The sequence below is a fragment of the Macaca mulatta genome, chromosome 20 (assembly GCF_049350105.2).
Source record: "Macaca mulatta isolate MMU2019108-1 chromosome 20, T2T-MMU8v2.0, whole genome shotgun sequence".
Classification (NCBI taxonomy): Eukaryota; Metazoa; Chordata; class Mammalia; order Primates; family Cercopithecidae; genus Macaca; species Macaca mulatta.
In genome coordinates, this window is record NC_133425.1 from 29,266,195 (window position 1) to 29,288,157 (window position 21,963).

At 57.6% G+C, this 21,963-nt stretch overlaps 2 protein-coding genes and 1 long non-coding RNA gene across 7 annotated transcripts in view; 2 read left to right on the top strand and 1 right to left on the bottom strand.

Moving 5' to 3' along the window:
* The window catches only part of LOC144337990 (uncharacterized), a 129,283-nt gene that overhangs the window by 88,851 nt on the left and 18,469 nt on the right, over positions 1–21,963 (bottom strand). The gene's annotated exons all lie outside the window — the stretch shown is intronic.
* PRR14 (proline rich 14) lies at positions 1,934–8,524 on the top strand. 5 transcript variants are annotated; one of them, XM_077985800.1, is made up of 13 exons: positions 2,735–2,863; positions 3,640–3,711; positions 3,835–4,003; positions 4,331–4,491; positions 4,798–4,916; positions 4,988–5,177; positions 5,443–5,486; positions 6,329–6,438; positions 6,743–7,331; positions 7,468–7,537; positions 7,619–7,710; positions 7,985–8,056; positions 8,147–8,524. In XM_077985800.1, the coding sequence occupies exons 3-13, from the start codon at positions 3,883–3,885 to the stop codon at positions 8,424–8,426; spliced, it is 1,848 nt and encodes a 615-aa protein (XP_077841926.1). In that variant the 5' UTR covers positions 2,735–2,863; positions 3,640–3,711; positions 3,835–3,882; the 3' UTR covers positions 8,427–8,524. The 5 variants fall into 5 exon arrangements, with proteins under 5 accessions (XP_014981456.1, XP_077841926.1, XP_014981455.1 ...); XM_077985799.1 differs by having other exon boundaries at positions 2,857–3,181; XM_015125970.3 differs by lacking the exon at positions 4,331–4,491 and having other exon boundaries at positions 1,934–2,863.
* Positions 10,536–21,906, top strand: FBRS (fibrosin). The gene is made up of 18 exons (XM_015125965.3): positions 10,536–12,075; positions 12,361–12,540; positions 13,267–13,302; positions 13,391–13,420; positions 14,495–14,543; positions 14,635–14,935; positions 16,308–16,609; positions 16,808–17,013; positions 17,128–17,172; positions 17,392–17,487; positions 17,724–17,792; positions 18,600–18,629; positions 19,007–19,078; positions 19,408–19,525; positions 19,630–19,710; positions 20,652–20,735; positions 20,867–21,074; positions 21,194–21,906. Exons 1-18 carry the CDS (start codon positions 11,620–11,622, stop codon positions 21,771–21,773), a joined length of 2,943 nt encoding a protein of 980 aa, XP_014981451.1. The 5' UTR covers positions 10,536–11,619; the 3' UTR covers positions 21,774–21,906.

The following is a 21,963-nucleotide window of genomic DNA, read 5'->3' on the forward strand; positions in this document are numbered from 1 at the left end:
CCATGATCGCACCACTGTACTCCAGCCTGGGTGACAGACCAAGACCTTGTCTAAGAAAGGAAAAAAGAAAGATGGGCCACCCACAGTCGAAACGGACCCTGGGTTTCTGAATGACACACCGAAGTGCACCAACGGCCACACCAGCAGCCCCACTGGAGTCTGTGTGGGGCCCTCTTGCTACTGCATCAGCAGCATACACTGGGGTACACCCCACAGTATGTCCACCACCTGTGTAGGGAGTGGGCAAAGTAGAAGTTGTTGAAATGGAAAGTCACAAAAAGAGCAGAGGTGAGACTGCAAGACCATGAGGACTCACATTTGCTGGCCTAGGCTAAGGGCCAAGACTGCCACAGTCTACCTTACATTTCCATTTGATGAATTCTAGCACTCCAAGTTAGGGTCACACTGGTGGGCTCTTCCTACCAAATACTCAGGTCCAGGGCTTTTCTTTGGACTACATCTTTTGCCCTTGGTGTCACTGACTTCAAGAGACCTAGAGAATCAAAACTCAGATTAGGGTTCGGCGTGGTGGTTCATGCCTGTAATCTCAGCACTTTGGGAGGCCAAGGCAGGCCGATCACTTGAGGCCAGGAGTTCGAGACCAGCCTGGCCAACATGGCAAAACCCCGTCTCTACTTAAAATACAAAAAACTAGCCAGCCATGGTGGTTAGCGCCTGTAGTCTCAGGTACTTGGGAGGCTGAGGCACGAGAATCACTTGAACCCTGGCGGAGGTTGCAGTAAGCTGAGATGGCGCCACTGTACTCCAGCCTGGGTGACAGATAATCTCAAAAACAAACAAATAAAAAATACCTAAAAACTCAGGTTAGGCCTGCTCTGCTTTTGAAGGTTTTTCCTGCCCTGGGGCCTGAAAAGCACTTGTGGGGCTTAGCTCCTAATTTGGCAAGGTTGGAAGCATCTCCAAGCACTCACAGCTGAATGAAACATCACTGTACCTCTTCAGGCACCAGACTGCCAGGCCTGATCCAGAGGGAGAGAGAACGCCTCTACGTGGAAGACCCATGGCCTGCTCCCACCAGAACTCTGAATGCGTTTCCAGAGGGCCCAGTGGATCTCCTGTTCCAGAGATGCTGTAGTCCTGGAAGAACGTCTCCCTGCCTGAGTCCTTAGGGACAGAGCAGGGGAGCCTCCATTTCCCACATAAGCTCTTTCCATTTCATTTCCATTTCCCGATTATGCTCTTTCCATATCATCCCTTGTCTGTCTGTTTTGAGACAGGGTCTCTGTCGCCCAGCCTAGAGTGCAGTGGCGTGATCATAGCTCACTGCAGCTGCGAGCTCCCAGGCTTAAGAGAGCCTCCCACCTCAGCTTCCTGAGTAGCTGGGACTACAGGCGTACGCCACCATGCTCGGCTTATTTTTTGTTTTTTGTTTTTGTAGAGATGGGGTCTTGCCATGTGGCCCAGGCTGGTCTTGAACTCCTGGCCTGAAGTGATCCGCTATCCTCTGCCTCCCAAAGTGCTGGGATAACAGGTGTGAGCCAGCACACACCCGGCCCTGTTTTATCACTTTCTTCACTCAATCCCCTGAGAAAGAATTATGACACCTAGACCAGGAAGCACCTCTGCACCTTATCTCGGACCCAGGATTCTAGGCTTCAGGGTCTCTCGTTCTGTTAAGAAAACAAGATAAGGACTGGGGCTGAGCGCTCACGCCTGTAATCCCAGCACTTTGGGACGCTGAGGCGGGAGGACTACTTGAGCCCAGGTGTTCAAGACCAGCCTGGGCAAAAAGGCGAGACCCTGCCTCAAATAAAAAATAAAATAAAATAAATAAAAGAGAAAAGGAGGACTGGTTTGGATCAGGGAATCTGGGGAAGGAGAACTAGCACAGACACGGGCTTTGGTTAAGCGGTCAGGTCACCTTCATAGTGCTACAAGAAGCCACTACATGCCCACTTCCTCCCCACCAATAGCCCAGCTCCCGGTAAACGGTCCATGACGCAGCTCCTCCAAGCAACAGCGTCTCACCCTGATCCCTTACTCCTCAGAACTATTTACACCTCCCCCATCATGAAGGCCCCTTTTGAGAGAGTGGTTCCTGAGAGCCGGGCCCCACGAGCAAGCCAAGCTATATTCTTGGCCTCCTGCAAAGACGCCCCTGTCCTGTAGCCCTCTGCGCGGACCGCGGGCACCCCCACTCCTCCGGAAAGAAGTACCGTAGACAATACTCAGGGGAAGTCAAGCTCAGCGCCCCCAGTCTCCTCCCCACTTCGGCTCGGCCCCATATCTCCAGGACAAGGCGCCAGCAACGGAGCCACAGGCCGCACCAGCCCGTCTTTGATCCCGGATATTCGGAGTCAGGGCCTCCGCCACCCACTCCTAAACTCGGACCCTGGGTTGTGGGAACCCAATTTAGGAACGCAGGAAGGTGCCGGAACCTTCCTCAAACGAGGCCACTCTAGGAAATTGGGAATTTCTCATATCGTTAGCACTCAGTCGACGTTTATTGGTCTAAGAACCAAAGAACCGGAAGATGCCCTTAAAAAACGTGGCGGCACTCTAGCTTCAATCGGTTGCCTCAACATATCAAGAAACCTGGCATTGTATGTGGCCCTCAAAAGATGACGCCAGCCAGTCCACCATGGTTCAACGAGGACTAAGACATCTGCCCTCAACCATCATGGCGGCGCCACTCAGTTTGGCTTCCTGCCCCTAGGGATGATGGCCGCCAGGTGGCTTCACTTAGTTTTTCACCACCCCGGAAGACGGGGACCGGCGATTGGGCGGTGTCCAGAGGCCCCGATAAGAAGGCCATCGGCGGTTGGGCAGCCTTGGGTAAGCTTGGTTTTAAAGGAGCCGGAGGTGGGAGCTCCGGAAGACCCGGGATCCACGGGAGGCGGCGGTGAGCAACGCTTTGGGGAGGGCAAGGAGTGGCTGGAGAGGGCGGGGGTGGGGCGGGGAAGGAAACTTCTGAACCATCTGGTCTTGGGCCGGGGGAGACCGCTGGGCGGGGACGCAAGGAGGGAGGGGGCGTTTGTGGGCGGGACCTCCCGGGATTGGAGTGAAGGGGGTATCTGCTTGACAGTGGATCCCTGGGGATCTAGGCTGAGTTCGAAGATGCTCCAGCTCGGGCCGCCCCTGTCTGATAGGAGCTTTGCGGCGCCGAAGCTCACAGGGGAAGGAGAAGCCTCGCCCGGCGTCTGATTGGCGGAACCGCGCTGTAGGATTCTTTCCTCAGGGATCCAGTCTAGGGGATCTGGTGGGAGGGAGGGTCGTCGATGTGTGGAGTATTGCTTTGGAGTCCTCGGCCACTCGCTGTGAGAGGAGGAGGATCACAGAGGGATCCAGCGGAAATAGCCTCCCAGGACCGGGATCCCCGTGGATCCCGGGGCACAATCTGCAGGGACAAAGGCCTCAGGAGGCTCGGGCCGCGGGAGAACTGGGGCCGCTGCATTCTGGGTTCTGGCGGCAGGTGCCAGGCAGGGCGCGAGTGATCCGCTGATCGAGGCGGTGGCAGCGGGAGGACACCCGCTCCGGGCGACCGACCGGGGGCGCCCTTTCGCGCCCCAGGGCTGCGGCCGCTGGGCTACGGGGAGCCGCGGGCGGACCATGAAGGGCGGAGCCCCAGGGAAGGGGCCAACCCTCACCCCCCGCTCCCCCGCTCCCCCCTTACCCCAGGCCGCAGCCTGGGATTCCCCAGGGACCCCCTGGAGCCGCCGCGTCTCCCATGGACTTGCCCGGGGACCCCAGGTGAGAGCGCACCCGGCCCGCCTGTCTTGACCCCGGGAGATGGGGATCCTGGCGGCCGTGCCGGGAAACTACAGAGCCAGCGACAGGTTCGGGCGACCGTCCTCTGCTTCTTTCACCCTCCAGCCCGCCTAGCCAGGCGCGTCTGTGCCGCCAGCCTCTGACTCGAGCATTATGGGGAGCCAGGAGCCCGAAACGGCCGAGGCTGCAGCCCCCGGGGGCCCCTTCTCCCCTGGAAAAGGCCTCTCGGCGGGTCCTGGCCGTGGTGCTGGAAGATATCATGGCTGTTCACATGGTGAGCCCCCTGAACCGAGAGACCCTCTATTCTCCCCTGACTTTCCTCACTACCAAACTCGGGCCAGATCGCTACTGAGGATAACTGAAGTCCAAATCCATCATTGTTGTACCCATCCCTCAGGCAGCCTCCCTCATGCTAGAGTCCTGCTTGGCTCCCACTTACTCCAACCTAGAATTAGGCAGTGCCCGTTCCCCCCACCAACCTTTTTGGGATGGAACCACATCCCTGTAACTCTGAGAAACTCTTCTTTTTTTTTTTTTTTTTTCTATCTTTTTTTTTTCTATCTTTTTTTTTTCTATCTTTTTTTTTTTTTTTTTTCTGTAGAGACAGGGTCTTGCTATGTTGCACAAGCTGGTCTCAAACTGGCATCAAGTGATCTTCCCATCTCTGCCTCCCAAAGTACTGGGATTACAGGCGTGAGCCACGGCGCCGGGCTGAAACTTCTGCTTTCTTCCCAGCCCAGCCTCCTTAGGAAGCAGGCTGAGGTCTTTGACTCCACTGCACAGATAAGAAAAACTGTGGCCCAAAAAAGGCAGTGACCCACCCTAGCTCACCCTGTCTGTTTCCCTAAACAGCATGGGTGAGATTACCCAGGTCCCACACCTGCAGTTTAGGACTCTTAATATCTGGCCCCTAATTCAGTCCAATTCATCTCTTCTCTGGGGATCCGAGTGAATTCTAGCCCTAATCTCTGTTATGTTTGTGGCTCAGGGCACTGTTAGGCACAGGGAGACCTTGTCCCATCCAGCCTCATTCCATCACCTTGCTCTTGACACCTCTTTCTCTTCCAGGGCCCCGTGGTACCCTCAAAGGAGACCTCCATCCCACAGCACCACAGCCGTCAGGATCCTGTCCACATGCAGCCTCCTGCCTCGCCACCCCGGCAGGCCGGGTGGTCCTCGAAGGCCAGGTGAGCATGGCAGGATGGGGGTAAACCAAGGGCCCAGCTGAGCCCTTCTAATCTTCCCGTTCCCTCCCTAGGCCTCCCGATCCTCTGTGTTTGTGTCGCGAGCCCTTGAGCCGCGTCCACCGGACCTCTTCCACCCTGAGGCGGCGATCAAGAACAACCCCTGGCCCAGAGGAGGGCCCTTCACAAAAGGTGGACCAGGCCCCCCAGCCCACCCTGGTGGTGATGCTGGAAGACATTGCCAGTCCTAGACCCCCAGCTGAGGTATGGGAACTGAGGGTATGGATATCAAGGGTTCTACTGGGTTCCAGCAGGGATAGAAGAAGGGTGGGAGGCCTGAGTCTTAGGTGGATTTTTCTTGGGGTGAGGAGAGTGGCATTTTAGGTGGCAGGCACTACCTGAGCAAAGACTATATAAAAACCTCTTTGGCATGAACCCAAGCAGGTATCTGGGAACTGAAAGAGTCAGGATGTGGGGCACTAAGGAGGCTTCCCTGCCTCCCCACAAACATTCCCCTATTTTTATCCAGGGCTTCATTGATGAGACCCCCAACTTCATCATCCCAGCACAAAGGTGAGAGAGCTGGAGTAGGGATTATCAAAGGATCCAGGCAACAGCCATCATCCAGGTAGCCAGAGCTAGGGGCATCGGGGCTGATTGATCCAATCCTTCCTTGTGACATCTTAAAAAGTCTTAAGGGGCCAGGCACACTCACGCCTGTAATGCCAGCACTTTGGGAGGCCGAGGCAGGAGAATCGCTTAAGCCCAGAAGTTTGAGGCCAGCCTGGGCAACACAGTGAGGCCATATCTCTACAAAAACATTGTTTTGTTTATTTATTTGTTTATTTTTGAGACGGAGTTTTTGCTCTGTTGCCCAGGCTGGAGTGCAATGGTGTGATCTCGGCTCACTGCAACCTCCGCCTCCTGGGTTCAAGTGATTCTCCTGCCTCAGCCTCCCCAGTAGCTGGGATTACAGGCATCCACCACCATGCCTGGCTAATTTTTGTATTTTTAGTAGAGACGAGGTTTCACCATGTTGGCCAGGCTGGTCTTGAACTCCTGACCTTGGGTGATCCACCCGCCTTGGTCTCCCAAAGTGCTAGGATTTACAGGTGTGAGCCACCAAGCTCAGACAAAATATTGTTTTAAATTAGTTGGATGTGGTGGTCCTTGCCTGTAGTTCTAGCCACTTGGGAGGCTGAGGTGGGAGGATTGCCTGAGCCCGGGATGGAGTTCAAGGCTGCAGTGAGCTGAGATTCTGCCCCTGCACTCCAGCCTGGGCCACAGAGCAAGGCTCTGTCTCAAAAAAAAAAAAAAAAAGAAGAAGAAGAAGAAGCCTTAAGGGATAGGGGAGTTGCTGGCTCAGGTGGGATACCTGGAAGTTCCCCTAGCCTTTACTTTGCCCTTCACCCCAGAGCTGAGCCCATGAAGATAGTTCACCAGCCAACACCTCCACCCGGGGACCGAGAACCCCCATTCCAGCCATCTGCTCTGCCTGCAGACCCTCCAGAGAGCCCACCACCAGGTAAGGACTTGGGTAGAGATCAGATGAGACTTGGGGGTCTAGAACATCCTAGTTGAGCTTGGAAGTGTCAGGTACAGAGGTGGGGATAGGGCTTACCCTCCCAGGGCAGGGCATGGTATATGAAGATGGGATGATGATGTCAGAGACTTGAAGCTCAATTCTTAAATGCAGAACTTAGTGTTTTAAGGGTGGGCTAATTCCTCTGTGCACAAAGTTGAGCATGCAGGGAGGGGCTGAGGCTACTGAGGAGGGGCTGAGACACTGCAGCCAAGGAATATCCACCTGTGACCTCTCCTTTCCTCAGCCCCAGATCCTGCTCTGGAGCTCCCATCCACCCCACCACCGTCCAGCCTTTTACGCCCCCGCCTCAGTCCCTGGGGCTTGGCCCCGCTCTTCCGTTCCGTCCGCTCCAAGCTGGAGAGCTTTGCTGACATCTTCCTCACACCCAACAAAACCCCACAGCCCCCGCCCCCGTCCCCCCCAATGAAGCTGGAGTTGAAGATCGCCATCTCAGAGGCTGAGCAGTCTGGGGCTGCTGAGGGCACTGCGTCTGTCAGCCCCCGACCCCCCATCCGCCAGTGGCGGGCTCAGGACCACAATACCCCAGCACCTCTTCTTAAGCCCTCTCTGGGCCGAAGCTACTCCTGCCCTGATCTGGGGCCCCCTGGCCCAGGTACCTGCACCTGGCCACCTGCTCCACCCCAACCAAGCCGGCCACGGCCGCGGCGGCACACTGTGGGTGGTGGGGAAATGGCCCGAGCCCCGCCACCCCCTCGGCCCTGTCTCCGGAAAGAGGTCTTCCCTCTCGGAGGAATGGGAGCCTCCCCTTCTCTCGCCACATCTTGCTCGTCCACGGCATCCACTTCCTCCTTCTCCGAACCAGCAGAACCCAGGTAGTGCTCTCAAAAAACCCCCTCGAAGCCTAGCCGCAGCCTGGTCCCAGCCTCCTTCCCTGAGTATCCAGCGGGCAGGAGACGGGGGATAATGCAGTGAATCCTGTTTGTCCCTGAGCCTTGACCTTCTTGGCAGGTTGGGTTCAACCAAAGGGAAGGAGCCAAGAGCCTCAAAGGACCAGGTGCTTTCAGACCCTGAGACCAAGGTAGGCATTCAGATTGGATAGAAGAGACTAGTGGGGGCCTGAGCCCATGTCACTCTTTCACCCTCTGCCCCATTTTTGCAGACCATAGGAAAGGTTTCTCGATTCAGAATACGCAGAACACCAGCCCGTCCTCAGCTAAACCTTACACCAATGGGACTGCCTCGACCAATCAGGTGAGGGGATCATTGGGCATTGATCCGTCTTGGCCACACAGATGCAGGCTCATGTCCCCTGAAGTATAGCTTTGTCTCCCCTCAGGGAGCACAGTCCAGTCTGAAGGATTCAATTGGGCGTGGGCATGGTTTGTGCTCAAAATTGCCTGTCTGCCATATGTAGCACTCCTGGCCCTGACATGTCCCAGAAACTGAAATACAGACCAGGCCTTACCTGTCCCTTCAGGCCCCACTGGCCCAAGGTTTCTCAGTGGCCTCTGCTCTTTGCTTACAGGTTGAACAAGAAGGAGTTCAGCTTGGAAGAAATTTATACCAACAAGAATTACCAGTCACCCACAACCAGGAGGTGAGACACTTGGAAGGCTTGAGGGTGGCAGAGGGAAGTCTGGAGCTATGGGGCATGCTGATAACCAGCTCCTCTCCCTGCCTCGTCCAGGACCTTTGAGACCATCTTCGAGGAACCCCGGGAGCGCAATGGGACTCTGATTTTCACCAGCTCAAGGAAGCTCCGGCGGGCTGTGGAATTTCGGGACAGCAGCCTTCCTCGATCACGACGGCCATCCCGTGGGGTCCGGGCTGCAGGGGGCAGGACTGTTCCTCCCCATGTGGCCCCCAGCCCTGATGTGGGCCCCCTGCTCCAGCAGCGGCTGGAGGAGCTAGACGCCTTGCTCCTAGAGGAAGAAACAGTAGATGGGGAGCAGCCCCACTGGACCTAGGTGCCCTATCTGTCATCCATTCTTAAGGGATGGGAAATCTCCCATGCAGTTTTTTTTTTTTCTCTATATTTCTAGTAAAGTTTTCGATATGTTTCTGATTCTTTTGTATCTCTAGCTGAGTTTAAGATTGATTTGGCTGATGTTTCTACGTTGACCCCCAAAGGTCTGGGAACTGGGACTGGTGCCAGAGATGGTGACAGGCGTTGGGTATAGAGTACAGGGAGGGGGTGGAGTGGTCACTTGAGATATAGATAGATAGATAGATAGATAGATAGATAGATAGATAGGTAGGAATGGAGTTTCACTCTTGTCACCCAGGCTGGAGTATTGGAGTACAATGGCACGATCTTGACTCACTGCAACCTCTGTCTCCGGCATTCAAGCAATTCTCCTGCCTCAGCCTCCCAAGTAGCTGGGACTACAGGCATGCGCCACCACACCCACTAATTTTTGTATTTTTAGTAGAAACAGGGCTTCACCATGTTGGCCAGGCTGGTCTTGAACTTCTGACCTCAGGTGATCCACTCGCTTTGGCCTCCCTAAGTGCTGGGATTACAGGCATGAGCCACCATGCCCAGCCTAGAGATATTTTCTTGATTAGAGGATTCTCCTGTGTGGAGGGACACTTCTGAAGCAGTATCAGATGATACTGTGACCCTAGACCCTGGTCTGGGTTCACCCAATTCATTTATATAGAGACTGAAAGCCCTATAGTGGGTCAAGGCCTTGAAGATCAAGATGGCCCTGAATTCCTACTAACATGCAGGTCAGGACCTGCTGCTGGATTCAAGAGCTAAGGCAGGCCAGGTGCGGTGACTCACACCTGTAATCCCAGCACTTTGGGAGGCTGAGGCAGGTGGATCATAAGAGGCTAGGAGTTCGAGACCAGCCTGGCCAACATGGTGAAACCCCCGTCTCCACTAAAAATATAAAAATTAGTTGGGCGTCTTGGTGCATACCTGTAATCCCAGCTACTCAGGAGGCTGAGCCAGGAGAATCACTTGAACCCGAGAGGTGGAGGATGCAATGATCTGACATTGCACCACTGCACTCCAGCTTGGGGGACACAGCCAGACTGTCCCCCACAAAAAACAAAACAAAAAGAGCTAAGGGTAATGGGCCATAATGAAGCACCCACGACGACTGTCATAGGTGTTTGACCTGCACATGTCCCTGCGACAGGGAATTAGTCATTTTGTGGATGAGGAAGCAAGGCAGGCATGTCAGCGCGCTGTCCACTTTCAAAACGGTAACCTGGGCAACCGGAGGCCAGAAATGGCTTCCTCTGTCTTTTTTTTTATGCCAGTCACATTGAGCAGTGGGGTGCATCTTTCATAGGTGAGAGGCATCACAGGGCAGTGGCTGAACACAGACGTGGCTAGGAGACTACCAGCCCGTTTGTGCGCGCTTTCCTCTGTCCCAGTAAAGTGGGCTGACAGCATCTCCCTCGTGGAATTATTACCAAACGCAGTCACTAACGCGGAGAAGCGCTCATGCAAGTGCAAAGTGTTTTCGAATTGCTAGAGCTCGGGGACCGCTGCCAGCAGCCTCGCCTGGAAGGGACACGGCTGCCTGTTAGTGCGGCCAGCGCAGGCACAGCACGCGGCCGCTCGAGCCACCCCGCACCGCGGAACAACCCGCCAGCCGCCAGCCGGGCGGCGGCGGCGCCGCCACGCGCGTGCGCAAGACGCCAGGCTGTCTGCGGGCCGCGCCGAGCGGCGGAAAGGCGGCGATGACTTAACTGGCTGTGGAACAGAATCTCTCGCATCCGCGCGCCCCCCAGCGGCCAACCGCCCCCAACGCCTCAGGCCCGGCGTCTCCGCCCCTCGCCTCGACGCCATCAGGAGACTGGCCAATAAACTAACAGCAGGAAGAGGCGGGGCCCTGCGGGAACCTCCCCAAACACCTACTTCTAACCAGTCGAGTCACAAGACTGGGGGAAGGGCGGAGCCAATCTGACGTAACCCAATCCAAGATTTGAGGGCGGTTACATGCACCCACTCCCTCGGGTTTGGCTCCGCCCCCCGCCTTGACGTAGCCCTCTCAACCTATCAGCGACTGCGCCCGTGGAGGGGGTGAGGGGAAGGGGGCGGAGAGTGGGAGGAGGCCAAGAGAGGAAGGAGGTGTAGGCTGAGTAGGAAGAGGGAGGAGGGGCAGGGAACTCCTGGCAGAGAAGCGCCCCAAGACTCCAAAGGAGACAACAGGAGTTTGCGCTGGAGGTCCCCCGCTGCCCATCGGCCGTTCCGGATTCCTTAAGGCCCAAGTCGGACAGAGACGGAGGAAAGGAGGAAGAGACTTTTATGTCGGCGGACAGAGGAGTTGTACCCGTCACCGTTGCCTCACATCCGGGGCTTTGGAGGGCTGGCCCCGCGGCCTCGCCCCGCCTCGCGCCTTTCATGGCGACCGGAGGCGGAGGCTGGAGGAGCTGGGCCCGGAGGAGGCCCCTTTAAATCTCCTTAAAGGGGTGGCCACTGAACTCGGCGCACTCCAACGCCAGCCTTAAAGGGGAAGCCGCCGAATAGACGCTGACAAATTGAGAACTGTGCCGTTGGGAGAACTGGGGCGAGTGGGGTTTTTATTTACCTCCTCCCCCACACGCAAGAAGTCTTTTAAATTCAACTTAAAGGGGAAGTGGCCGCTTGTGGAGGACTAGAAACTAACTCCGAGCCCTTAAAGGGACGGCCTGCTGTTTGAAGGACCCTGGCTTCCTTAAAGGGGTGGCCTCTTTGAGCCGGAGGACTTGAGACACTTTTAAAGGGGAGGTCTGCGTTTCGGGCGAGCTTTCTGCCCCTTTTAAAGGGGTGGCCCTTCCTCTTCCTCGGGGAGACTTGCCTCGACCCCTGGCAGGGGGCGGCCACCGCACTAGACCGCCGGACACTGTCGGGTCGTCTTAAAGGGGCCAGGGGCTGGACAACTTGAGGCCTCGCCTTAAAGGGACGGCCGCCCCGTTTTCGCCGTCGCGGCCCCGCCGAGCCCGCAGGGGGGGCCCTCGGGCTTGTCGCCCCGGGGGCGGCGCCGGCTTCCCGGGCCGTGGCCTTGGGGCAAGCTTGGGGCCAGCAGATCCGGCTTTAAAGGGGAAGCCGTGGCCCTCTCGTCCCTGTGTAGCCGCCAGCGCCGCGCCTGCGACCCCGGGCCTGCGGACAGGCCGCTTCGGGCCCCGCAGCCTCCGGATGCGGCGCTGAGGGCGGTCGCCATGGAGACGGCAGCGGCCGCGGCCCCTGGCCCGGGCTGGGCAGCGGAGGGGGAGCGGCGGCGGCGGCGCTGCTCGCGCCGAGACCGAGACCGGGAGCAGCGGCGCCGCCGAGGTCCAGGCGGCGACGCGCCCCGGGCCCTGTTGGCCGCCCCGCGCGGCTCCTCGTCCTCGTCGTCGCCTCCGCCGCCTGCCAGGCCTTGGTCGTCAGCTTCGTCTGGAGAGCGGCCCGGGGGCCCGAGACGCCGGCGGCCCCGTCCGAGACCTCGACCCCCGCGACCCCGAGCTCGGAAGCGGCCTGCCGGCTCGGGCAGCCGCGGGGAGGAGGAGGAGGAGGAGGAGGAGGGGGGCGCAGACGACGGAGAAGCCGAGGAGGAGCCTGAGGAGGAGGAAGAGGAGGAGGAGGACTTGATCGATGGCTTCGCCATCGCCAGCTTCGCCACCCTCGAGGCCTTGCAGGTGGGGCCTAATGGGCCTGGGGGGCTTTGGGGGTTTCCGAGGGGCAGCAAGGAGGGTGCAGTGCCCCGAGTGGGTGGAGTTGAGGGGGGAATGCTGGCACCCCAAACCAGAGCAACCGGCTCCTCTGGCCAGGCCTCTGCCCCGCCCTGGGGTGGGAGGAGGTAGAGCTTGTCTCTGGGGACCCGGTTTCCCGGCCTGAGGGGTACTTAGGCAGCTTGGTCACCCCTAGAGGGGTCGGGAGCTTGCCCTTTTCCATCCACCTCAGCCCCACATCCTTCTCCACAGAAGGATGCATCTCTTCAGCCCCCAGAGCGACTGGAACATCGGCTGAAGCATTCTGGGAAGCGGAAGAGGGGGGGCTCCAGTGGGGCCACCGGGGAGCCAGGGGACAGCTCTGATCGGGAGCCTGGCCGGCCCCCTGGGGATCGGGCCAGAAAATGGCCCAATAAGCGGAGAAGAAAAGAGGTGAGCTTGTCCTTTAAAACTCTTTAGGCAGAATGTATTTCCCACAGCCCCGTTTTTCGTCAGCAACGCCACTGTTCCTTGTAAACAGTGACCCCAGTCTCTAAGGGCAAAGAGGCAAGCAGGGAAAATTTGAGCCCTCACTCTCATCTGGGTCTGACGAAGGCCTTTCTACAGTTAGGTGCACCTACTTTTGCCTGGTTCTGTGTCTACTTCAAACGTTTTGATAATTCAGAGAGGCATCAAAGGAACTTAGTTGGGTCATAAGGTCCCTGCCCTTCCTCGAGGTGGTGGCAGTCCAGCAGGAAAGAAATAGGAAGCAAACACCTAGACCTAAACTTGAGAAGCTACAGAAAGCAAAGATGGGGAGAGATGCTACAGAAACCCACATGAGGAAGCCGCTTGTGCTGCCTGGGGGATGGGAGGAGAGTTGTGGTTGGGGAAAGCCCCCTAGGATGTCTTAGTCAGGTCCTGAAGTATAGTCAGAAGTTTGCTAAGAAAAGAGATGGGGAAAAGTTGTTTTGGGCAAGAGCACGAAGACTTGAGGACCCGGCATATTTAGGAAATGGCGAAAGCTCTGGGACCCGGGTGGGCAGTGGCGGGAGAAGCAACTGGAAGGAGAGGCTGAGAGTAGATCCTGGAGGCCCGTGAGCGCCCTGCTGGGAGCTGCGACTTTCCCAGCCGCCTCAGCAGCCGCCTCCCTCACCTCTGGACTCTGGTCTTCCTCAGGCGTCCTCCCGTCACTCTCTGGAAGCTGGATACATAGTAAGTGCTATCCACCTGTCCTGGCCCCTCCCCACTCCACCCTGGGCCTCTTCCCTCTCGTGACACCTCTGTCTTTCCTTCTCCCCAGTGTGACGCGGAAAGTGATCTGGACGAGAGGGTGAGTGGGGCTAGAGCTTGGGTGGGCAGTGTCACTGCTTGTAAAAGGGACTGCAGCATAAAGGCCTTCTACGTGCAGCAGACAGCCTTCCCTTGAGTGGGAAACATGGCTTAGGTTGAGTCAGGATTAGGTTTTTGGGAGGAAGGGGGGTGGATTGGGAGGGTAAATGGCGTCATTTTTTATTTTGGTGACTAGGGCTAGCTGACCAAGGAATGGAGGGTCCATGCTTTAGCATACTATTCTTTCCAAAGCCCTCGAGCTACTTCTGGTTCTCCACGGAAACCCAGAGTGGCTGTGGCACTGAGATGGGCCTTCTGCTGGTCATCAGCCTCTTCTTAGAATGCAGATGTCGATTCAAGTCTGAGCAGAAACCATTGTAGTCAGTGTAGGGACTCAGCTTATGAAGGTGTATTTGAGTTTATCCTTAGGGGTGATTTGCTTGTTGTGAGATAATATGTCCTAGAAATGAATGCTGTAGCCATTGGGCCCATGTAAGTAACTCAATTTGCATTCCCTGATGTGTGTCTTGTTTTCGTTTCAAAAGTTGATTGGATAGGACTGTGGTGAACCAGTGGGTTCTTGTCCATTTGCTTCATCCATCTTTGTCTAGTTTAGGCTGACTGTTGCTACAAGAACAGGGGGCCATTCTTGAGGGAATCTGCAAGCCTGAGTTTTAATGAGGAATCTCCGGATTCTTAAATATCTACAGTTGGTTTAAAACTTTTACTAAAAGTTTTAAGTGGCCCAAATGTATCTGTAAGTCAGGGAGGCCTGTGGGCCAGCAGCTAGTGACCTCTGACGTTTTGGTTTGGTTTGCCTGCTTCTCTGCTGCTTCAACGCTGTCTCTATTTAGTCCTCCTGGCCTATCGGATTCTTGGGCTCAGCTGCTCCACTCTGCTCTTTCTCCAAGCTCAGCCCTGCTAGAGCCCAGTCTTTGATGGATCTCAGCTAAACTGAAGGAACAGACTTGCTACTACCGCCAGTTCCTAGCAGCCTCCAGAGGCTATTTGGCCTTCCTGGATGGAGGCCTGGCCTGCCCACAACCTAACCCTATCCCTTGCCCTTCTTCCCCAGGTCTCCGATGATGACCTCGACCCATCCTTTACTGTCTCAACCAGCAAAGGTTGGTCCCAAGGTCTGGGGCCTGGAGGCACGGGAGGGAAGTGGGGTGAGCATGAGCCTCTACTGAGCATGTCTGCCATCCTGCCCCACAGCCTCGGGCCCCCACGGCGCCTTCAATGGGAACTGTGAAGCAAAACTCTCCGTGGTCCCTAAAGTGTCGGGCCTGGAGCGGAGCCAAGAACAGCCCCCGGGGCCCGACCCGCTGCTAGTGCCTTTCCCCCCAAAGGAACCACCGCCTCCACCGGTCGCTCGGCCTCCTGTCTCACCCCCTGCACCCCTGCCGGCCACCCCCAGTCTGCCACCCCCACCCCAGCCCCAGCTGCAGCTTCGGGTCTCGCCCTTCGGCCTCCGCACTTCTCCCTATGGCAGCAGCCTGGACCTCAGCACTGGCAGGTGAGTGGTCTGGGGGATTGATGCAGTCTGGAAGGGCCTGGTCAATTTGGTGCCAACCCTTGCTTTCTGTGGCAGGGACACAGGATGGTACCTGTGGGGTATGACTTGAAAAAGGATTCTGAGGCTGAAAACTTTGAGAAAAACAAATAGAAAGAGATGAACGCAGGACTTACTTGAGTCCGTTACACATTCCCCTGCCGGGGAATCCAGGCTGTGCTGTTTCCCAGTTGTATTTGCTGGTGAGAGGGCTTTTTCAGGCAGGCAAGTCTGCTCGGAATAGTGTTCTTTGGAACATACTTTGGGAAATGCTGACATGATGGTTAAGAGCGCTGGCTTTGGTGTCAGACCCAGATTCAAATTCTTGCTCTGACGCTTCCTGGCTGTGTGATTTTTGACAAGTCACTTAACCCCTCTGAGCCTCGATTTCCTCCTTCTGTCAAATGGAATAATCATACTATTTTCATCTTAAAGCTGTTGTGAGGATTAACTACGAGTGAATGCAGTGTTTCCCAAAGCGTGTACATTCAGTGTCAGTAACATATGGGATGATTTCAGGTTTTATGTGAGTAAACTTTAAAAAAAAGTCATGAGTTAGCTTTTTTGAGCTTTAGAAAATTAAGTATCATGCCTCAGCCCCTTGATTTCATACGTGTTTAGGGGGAGGCTAAGTAAAAAAAAAAAAAAAAAAAAAAAAAAAGAAGAAATTGAGTTGAGTTCTTAAAAGAAGCCAGTGATGCAGTTGAGATGGTTACTCTGCTGGGCAGCAGTGGGGAAGGTGGCGTGGAGTGTTGGAGACTTGGATTAGCTTTTAAAGCAGGTGCTCGCCACAGGGTAAGAACTATTGACACTCATTATTGATGCTCTATTATTTTTGTCACCGTCATTGTCATCGTTGTTGTTATTGAGAAAACTAAGGCTCAGAGAGGAGCAGTGACTTGCTCAAGGTCACCCCAGGCATTCATGGCAAGATGGGCCTAGAATTCAGGTCTCCTGACTCCCAGGCCAGGCCCGTGTGGTGCTGCTTCCACTGTTGTAGGGTGGGGGACCCCAGGTGGCTTGTTCTAATTAAGCGTCAACATGAATGATCTGTTCTGTGCCGTGGTTGAGTCAGAAAGGGAAAGTCATCTGGCCAGAGATGGCAGAGGCAGCTGTGTGGATGCAGAGACCTAGACAGGGAGAAGTGGGGGTTGCTGGGTGTGGGAGGCACCTCAGTCTGAGAATGGATTCCCTGGGGGAGGGGGGTCCTGGGGCCAGGTTCTGCCACCTCCCGTGTTGGAGAACCAGGGTCACAGTATCACCCAGGCTTCTGACCCCCGCCCGTCAGAGCTGGCACCTCCCAACCCCTCACTCATCTCCCCACTTCTCTCCCCAGCTCTTCACGGCCGCCCCCCAAGGCCCCGGCCCCTCCCGTGGCTCAGCCTCCCCCCTCATCATCCTCTTCGTCCTCCTCCTCCTCATCTGCCTCCTCCTCGTCCGCGCAGCTCACCCACCGGCCCCCAACACCCTCACTGCCCCTGCCTCTGTCTACCCACAGCTTTCCCCCTCCCGGGCTGCGGCCCCCCCCACCACCCCATCACCCCTCCTTGTTCTCCCCTGGCCCCACCCTGCCCCCACCCCCACCCCTGCTGCAGGTGCCAGGGCACCCTGGGGCCTCAGCCGCTAACGCCCTTTCTGGTGAGTTTGGGGTCCTGGCCGGGGGGTGGGGGGCCATGGCCCCGGGCTCGGGCCCAGTTGGCTTTGGGGCACCTCGGCCTCAGCAGACAGCAGGGCTTGAGGAGGGAGTGGCTTGAGGCCAGAGGGAAGGCAGTCACCTGGGCCCAAGGAGGCTGATGTGGCGACAGCATTAAAGCCTTCTCCCGTCCCCTCCCACAGAGCAGGACCTGATCGGCCAGGACCTGAACTCTCGCTACCTGAATGCCCAGGGTGGCCCTGAGGTGGTGGGGGCAGGGGGCTCGGCCCGGCCCCTGGCCTTCCAGTTCCACCAGCACAACCACCAGCACCAGCACACCCACCAGCACACCCACCAGCACTTCACCCCTTATCCCCCAGGCCTGCTGCCACCCCACGGCCCCCACATGGTGAGCTCCTCATTGGGCCGGTGATGAGGCTCGGAGGCCTCAGGGGAGGGCATGGCTTCCGGGGGAAGGCCCGGGTCCCTGGCTGGCAGCTTACTCTTCCCTTCTCTCCCCTAGTTTGAGAAATATCCAGGAAAGATGGAAGGCCTTTTCCGACATAATGTGAGTGTGCGTGTGTGTGTGGGGTGTGTGGTGTGGGCGTGGATGCATCCATGCGTGTGACCCTGACTGCTGGGGTCCAGTCTTCAGTACAAAAGCAAGAGCCTTGAGCCTGGGAGAGCTCCCTGGGGGGCTTTACGGTGGAGACCCGTGGACTGACGGGCAGGCTGGACTTGGGCTGCGCCTCCACCCCCACCTGGACTAGTCCCCTTCTCTCCACAGCCGTACACGGCCTTCCCTCCCGCAGTGCCCGGGCTGCCTCCGGGCCTCCCGCCGGCCGTCTCCTTTGGCTCCCTGCAGGGGGCCTTCCAGCCCAAGGTGAGCTCCCAATCCAGACACCACCACTGCCTCCCATCTTGACATACCCAGACACGCCGTGTCCGAGCACCCTCCTCGCATTCCCCAAAGCCGTGCCCATCCTCCTGCCCTGCCCTGCTGCACCCAGGTTTCTCCAAAGCCATGATCCCTCCCTGCCCCGTGTCCCAGCTTGGTTCTGGACCCCTTTGTGCTCGGTGCCAGCTCTCCTCTCTCATCCCTCCACTCCCCTTTCCCAGAGCACGAACCCTGAGCTGCCACCACGACTGGGGCCGGTGCCGAGCGGGCTCTCCCAGAAGGGGACACAGGTGAGGGGGCCAGGGCAGGTCCTGGGGGAGCTGGAAGGTGTGTTGCGGGGAGAACAGAACTGACTTGAGGAGAGTGAACTACTGATTCCTCCCTTGAATTCACAATCAGGGGTGTTCCCGGGTGTCTCATAGAGGGAATTTCTGTAAGTAACTGGCTTTCCCAGGCATGAGGAATGAGAGTTTTATGAGCTTGTTCCAGGAATAAGATGATTAGGACAGTGGTTTTTGTAGTGGTTTTCAAACTTTTTAATAAAGTCACAAAACACTTTTTTTCCAAATGACATCATACTAGGAAGCCCTGTTCGGAAAACAAAAGATAAGCTGCCCCTTGGTGAAGTGAGGAGAGCCAGAGCCTCCCTCCCTCCCCTTAGCACTTGCAGCAGCGTAGACCCCAGGGCTGCAGGAGCATTGTGAAACGCACAGGACCAGTTTCCTACAGGAAAGACTAGGCCAGAGGTTTTCCAACTTCCTTCAAAGGCATTTTTCTTAAAGAAATCTTAAACAGACCGCTATACTCTAAAGTTGGTAATAGGATAGCTTCTCTGAGAAACCTGTCCTGACTGCCCCTCACCACCCGCAGCCTCCCAGCAGGGCACCTCCCTGGGGCTTGGTTCAGAAACCTTGTGCTGGAGGAGAGATGCCTAGAGTGGGAGAGATGGGGAAAGGAGTTTGGGCCTGAGCAGGAAGGGTTTGAGGGAGTCCCAGTGTCTCAGGCATGTGGGGGGTGAGTGAATGCTGTGGAGATGTGAGGCACCTGGCCCAGACTCGGGTCTGAGTCGCCTCCCATCTCTCCATTGCCATCCCCAGATCCCCGACCATTTCCGGCAACCTTTGAGGGTGAGTTGTGTGAGGATCTCAGGCTGCATGAGGCTGGGGGCCGGTGTTAGGGTGTTTGGTTAAGGGGGGTCTTGCTTGGGAATAAGTGAGAAGCCCAAAACATGGAGGCAGCCGGATGTGGAACAGCAGAGAGTGAGGGCTTTCAAGTCGCAGACCTGGGCTCAGATGGAACTGGCCATGGGACCTTGGGCAAGGCAGTTGATCTCTCTGAGCCTCAGTTTCCTAGGCTGTAAAATGAACCTAGTCATCCCTTGGTTGTAGGAACAATGAGTAGGGATGTTTTGTGGCGAGGCTGGGCCCAGAGCTAGGCCTGGAGTGGATGATGAGTGAACGTTCTTTCCTTCCCTTTCCCTTTGGTCATCCTTCTGGGGCGGCAGAAACCAGGGAAGTGGTGTGCCATGCACGTGCGTGTGGCTTACATGATCCTGAGACACCAGGAGAAAATGAAGGTACTGGGGCCGGAGGGCTGGGGAGAGTGGGTCTCAGAGTCAGGGGAGGACTGAGCTCTGGGCATTGGCCCTCAACAGAGCTCAGTAGAATCTTGGCCAGAAACATCTTCTTCTGTCCCCCATCACTGCTGAACAGTTCCATGGCTGGCACCTTAGTTCTCTGGCTCATTAGCAGGCTGCTCAGAGAAGGCTCCAAGAGAGGCAGAAGATAGGCATCCAAGCTCCATCTGGGTGCCAGCCAGCCTTTGGAGGGGAACCACGCGTGGGAGAGCAAGAGGGGGACCAGACCGGCTCCTCATGTACTGCCCCTCTCCCTGTGTCGCACACAGGGTGACTCCCACAAGCTTGACTTTCGGAACGACCTCCTGCCCTGCCTTCCGGGGCCCTATGGGGCCCTGCCCCCTGGGCAGGAGCTCTCCCACCCGGCCTCCCTCTTCACTGCGACTGGTGAGTCTGGCCAGCCCCCTTGGGCCTGAGGTTCCCTGTCTGTAGCCCAAGGCCCAGCTTGTGCCCACTCAGCCTCATCAGAATCTCCCACCTCTCTGCCCCAGGTGCCGTCCACGCTGCAGCCAACCCTTTCACGGCAGCTCCCGGGGCCCATGGACCCTTCCTGAGCCCCAGCACCCACATTGGTAAGAGCCAAGGGCGTGTTGGGCAACCTAGGCTTTGTCCCTGACTTCCAGGAGATGGAAATCAGACCCAGCAGGCAGGTGGAATGCGGGATAGACCTGGTTCCACTTGCTTAGTGACCTTGGGCAGGTTACTCTACCCCCTCTGAGCCTTGATTTCCTCATCTTTAAAATGAGTAGGGAAGAGCAGGGCGACTTCAATCTCTGCCAGCTGGAGCCCTGTCTCCCAGTAGCCAGTGGCAGGGGCAGTACACCACCTGGGAGGGGAAGGTGGGGAGGCCGTGCTGGCCCAGGGGAGAACATGGCCACTGACTCCTAGGATCTTGGCGGGCTTCTTGGGGAGGTTTCACCTGGGTTTGGGTAGACAAGGAGGAGTTGAGCCTGGTGGCTTGAAGAAGGGTGTTCCTGGCTGGGGACATGGTGACATTCTAGTGGCGGGATAGGTTAGTTGTTCTGTCTGACTGTGTGACGCATGCATGAAGTTAGGGTCAGGTCGGGAAGGGCCCTGCATGTCAGGCTGCGGGGAAGCCAAAAAGGTCTTCAGGCGAGTGGCTTGCTGCAGAGCGGAGATCTGCTGCGATGGGTCCAGGCGGCTGGTGTTGGGGAGTCGGGGAGAAGAGCATGACTTCATGTCAAGGAAGCCCTGGGTTGGTACCACTCCCTAGCTAGATGACCCCAGGCAAGTCATTTCACCTCTCTGAGCCTGTTTCATCATCTTCAAGTGGGCATGATCCTAACCACCTCTTGGGCTTTTTGTGAAGTTAACCGACAGGGTGCTTGTCAAAGCTCAATACCTTCCTGGCCCAAGGAAGTGCTCAGCACAGGGCTGCTGAAAGCAGGCAGCTGAGGACTCCAGGCACCGGTCCTGCCTCTGCCCAGCCAGGCCTGGTGCCTGCTCAGCACCGGCTGCCCAGTGCTCTGACCACCCCCCTTTCCTCCCACAGATCCCTTTGGGCGTCCCACAAGCTTCGCCTCTTTGGCTGCCCTCTCCAACGGGGCCTTTGGAGGCCTGGGCAGCCCCACATTCAGTGAGTGTGGGTGCGGTGGGGTTGGGGGACTGCGGCCGCGGGGTGACAGTTCAGACCGGGGTCTGGGAGGAGGCCTGAATGGGGCCTCCCACTCCTGGCCCCTGTCACTCTTTGCTTCACCCTCTGCCCAGACTCCGGCGCCGTCTTTGCCCAGAAAGAAAGCCCAGGGGCCCCACCAGCTTTCGCCTCCCCGCCGGACCCATGGGGCCGCCTGCACCGCAGTCCTCTGGCCTTTCCTGCCTGGGTCCGGCCCCCTGAGGCCGCCCGGACTCCAGGCTCAGACAAGGAGCGGCCTGTGGAGCGGAGGGAGCCCTCCATTACCAAGGAGGAGAAGGACAGGTGTGCCTCCCGCCCACCCTGCCCCTGCCCCTGCCCCTGCCCCTGCCCCTGCCCCTGCCCCACTCTCAGCCTCTGCTGCCTCTGGAGAACTTCATTCTCTCCCCACGCCTGCCCTCCAGGGACCTCCCCTTCTCACGGCCCCAGCTCCGAGTTTCTCCTGCTACTCCCAAGGCCCGGGCTGGCGAGGAGGGGCCTCGGCCAACCAAGGAATCCGTGCGGGTAAAGGAAGAGAGGAAGGAGGAGGCTGCCGCTGCCGCCGCCGCTGCCGCTGCCGCCGCCGCTGCCGCTGCCGCCGCAGCAGCCACTGGGCCCCAGGGCCTTCATCTGCTGTTTGAGAGGCCCCGGCCGCCCCCATTTCTGGGCCCTAGCCCACCAGATCGCTGTGCTGGCTTCCTGGAGCCAACCTGGTTGGCAGCACCCCCACGCCTGGCAAGGCCACCCCGCTTCTATGAGGCGGGTGAGGAGCTAACTGGACCCGGGGCCGTGGCCGCTGCCCGCCTCTACGGTCTGGAACCTGCTCACCCCTTGCTCTACAGCCGCTTGGCTCCTCCACCGCCACCTGCTGCGGCCCCAGGCACCCCTCACCTTCTCAGCAAGACCCCACCAGGAGCCCTTTTGGGGGCACCACCTCCGCTTGTGCCCGCCCCCCGGCCCAGTTCCCCACCTAGGGGCCCCGGCCCAGCTCGGGCTGACAGGTGAGGGGAGGGGAGGGGTCGGGGCGAAGCTCCATCTCCCGTTCCTTTAACCAGGTCCTAGGGCTGAGGTTTTAAGCCAGGGCTGGAGGGCAAAGGTCATAACCTCACCAGCCACCTCTGAGGTCATGGAACCTGGGAACAGAAGCCTCAACCCCCACGAGACCAAGCATCACATGGAGTGTAGGGTCACTGGG

What these genes read in the sequence shown, in the direction of transcription:
- FBRS (XM_015125965.3), top strand. Translation starts at nt 11,620, where the DNA reads ATGGAGACGGCAGCGGCCGCGGCCCCTGGCCCGGGCTGGGCAGCGGAG. An exon ending in AGCCGCTAACGCCCTTTCTG is followed by an intron (nt 16,610 to 16,807) that starts GTGAGTTTGGGG and finishes CCCCTCCCACAG; the next exon opens with AGCAGGACCTGATCGGCCAG. An exon ending in ACCAAGGAGGAGAAGGACAG is followed by an intron (nt 21,075 to 21,193) that starts GTGTGCCTCCCG and finishes CCTGCCCTCCAG; the next exon opens with GGACCTCCCCTTCTCACGGC.
- PRR14 (XM_077985800.1), top strand. Translation starts at nt 3,883, where the DNA reads ATGGGGAGCCAGGAGCCCGAAACGGCCGAGGCTGCAGCCCCCGGGGGC. An exon ending in GTCCTAGACCCCCAGCTGAG is followed by an intron (nt 5,178 to 5,442) that starts GTATGGGAACTG and finishes ATTTTTATCCAG; the next exon opens with GGCTTCATTGATGAGACCCC. An exon ending in TTCATCATCCCAGCACAAAG is followed by an intron (nt 5,487 to 6,328) that starts GTGAGAGAGCTG and finishes CCTTCACCCCAG; the next exon opens with AGCTGAGCCCATGAAGATAG.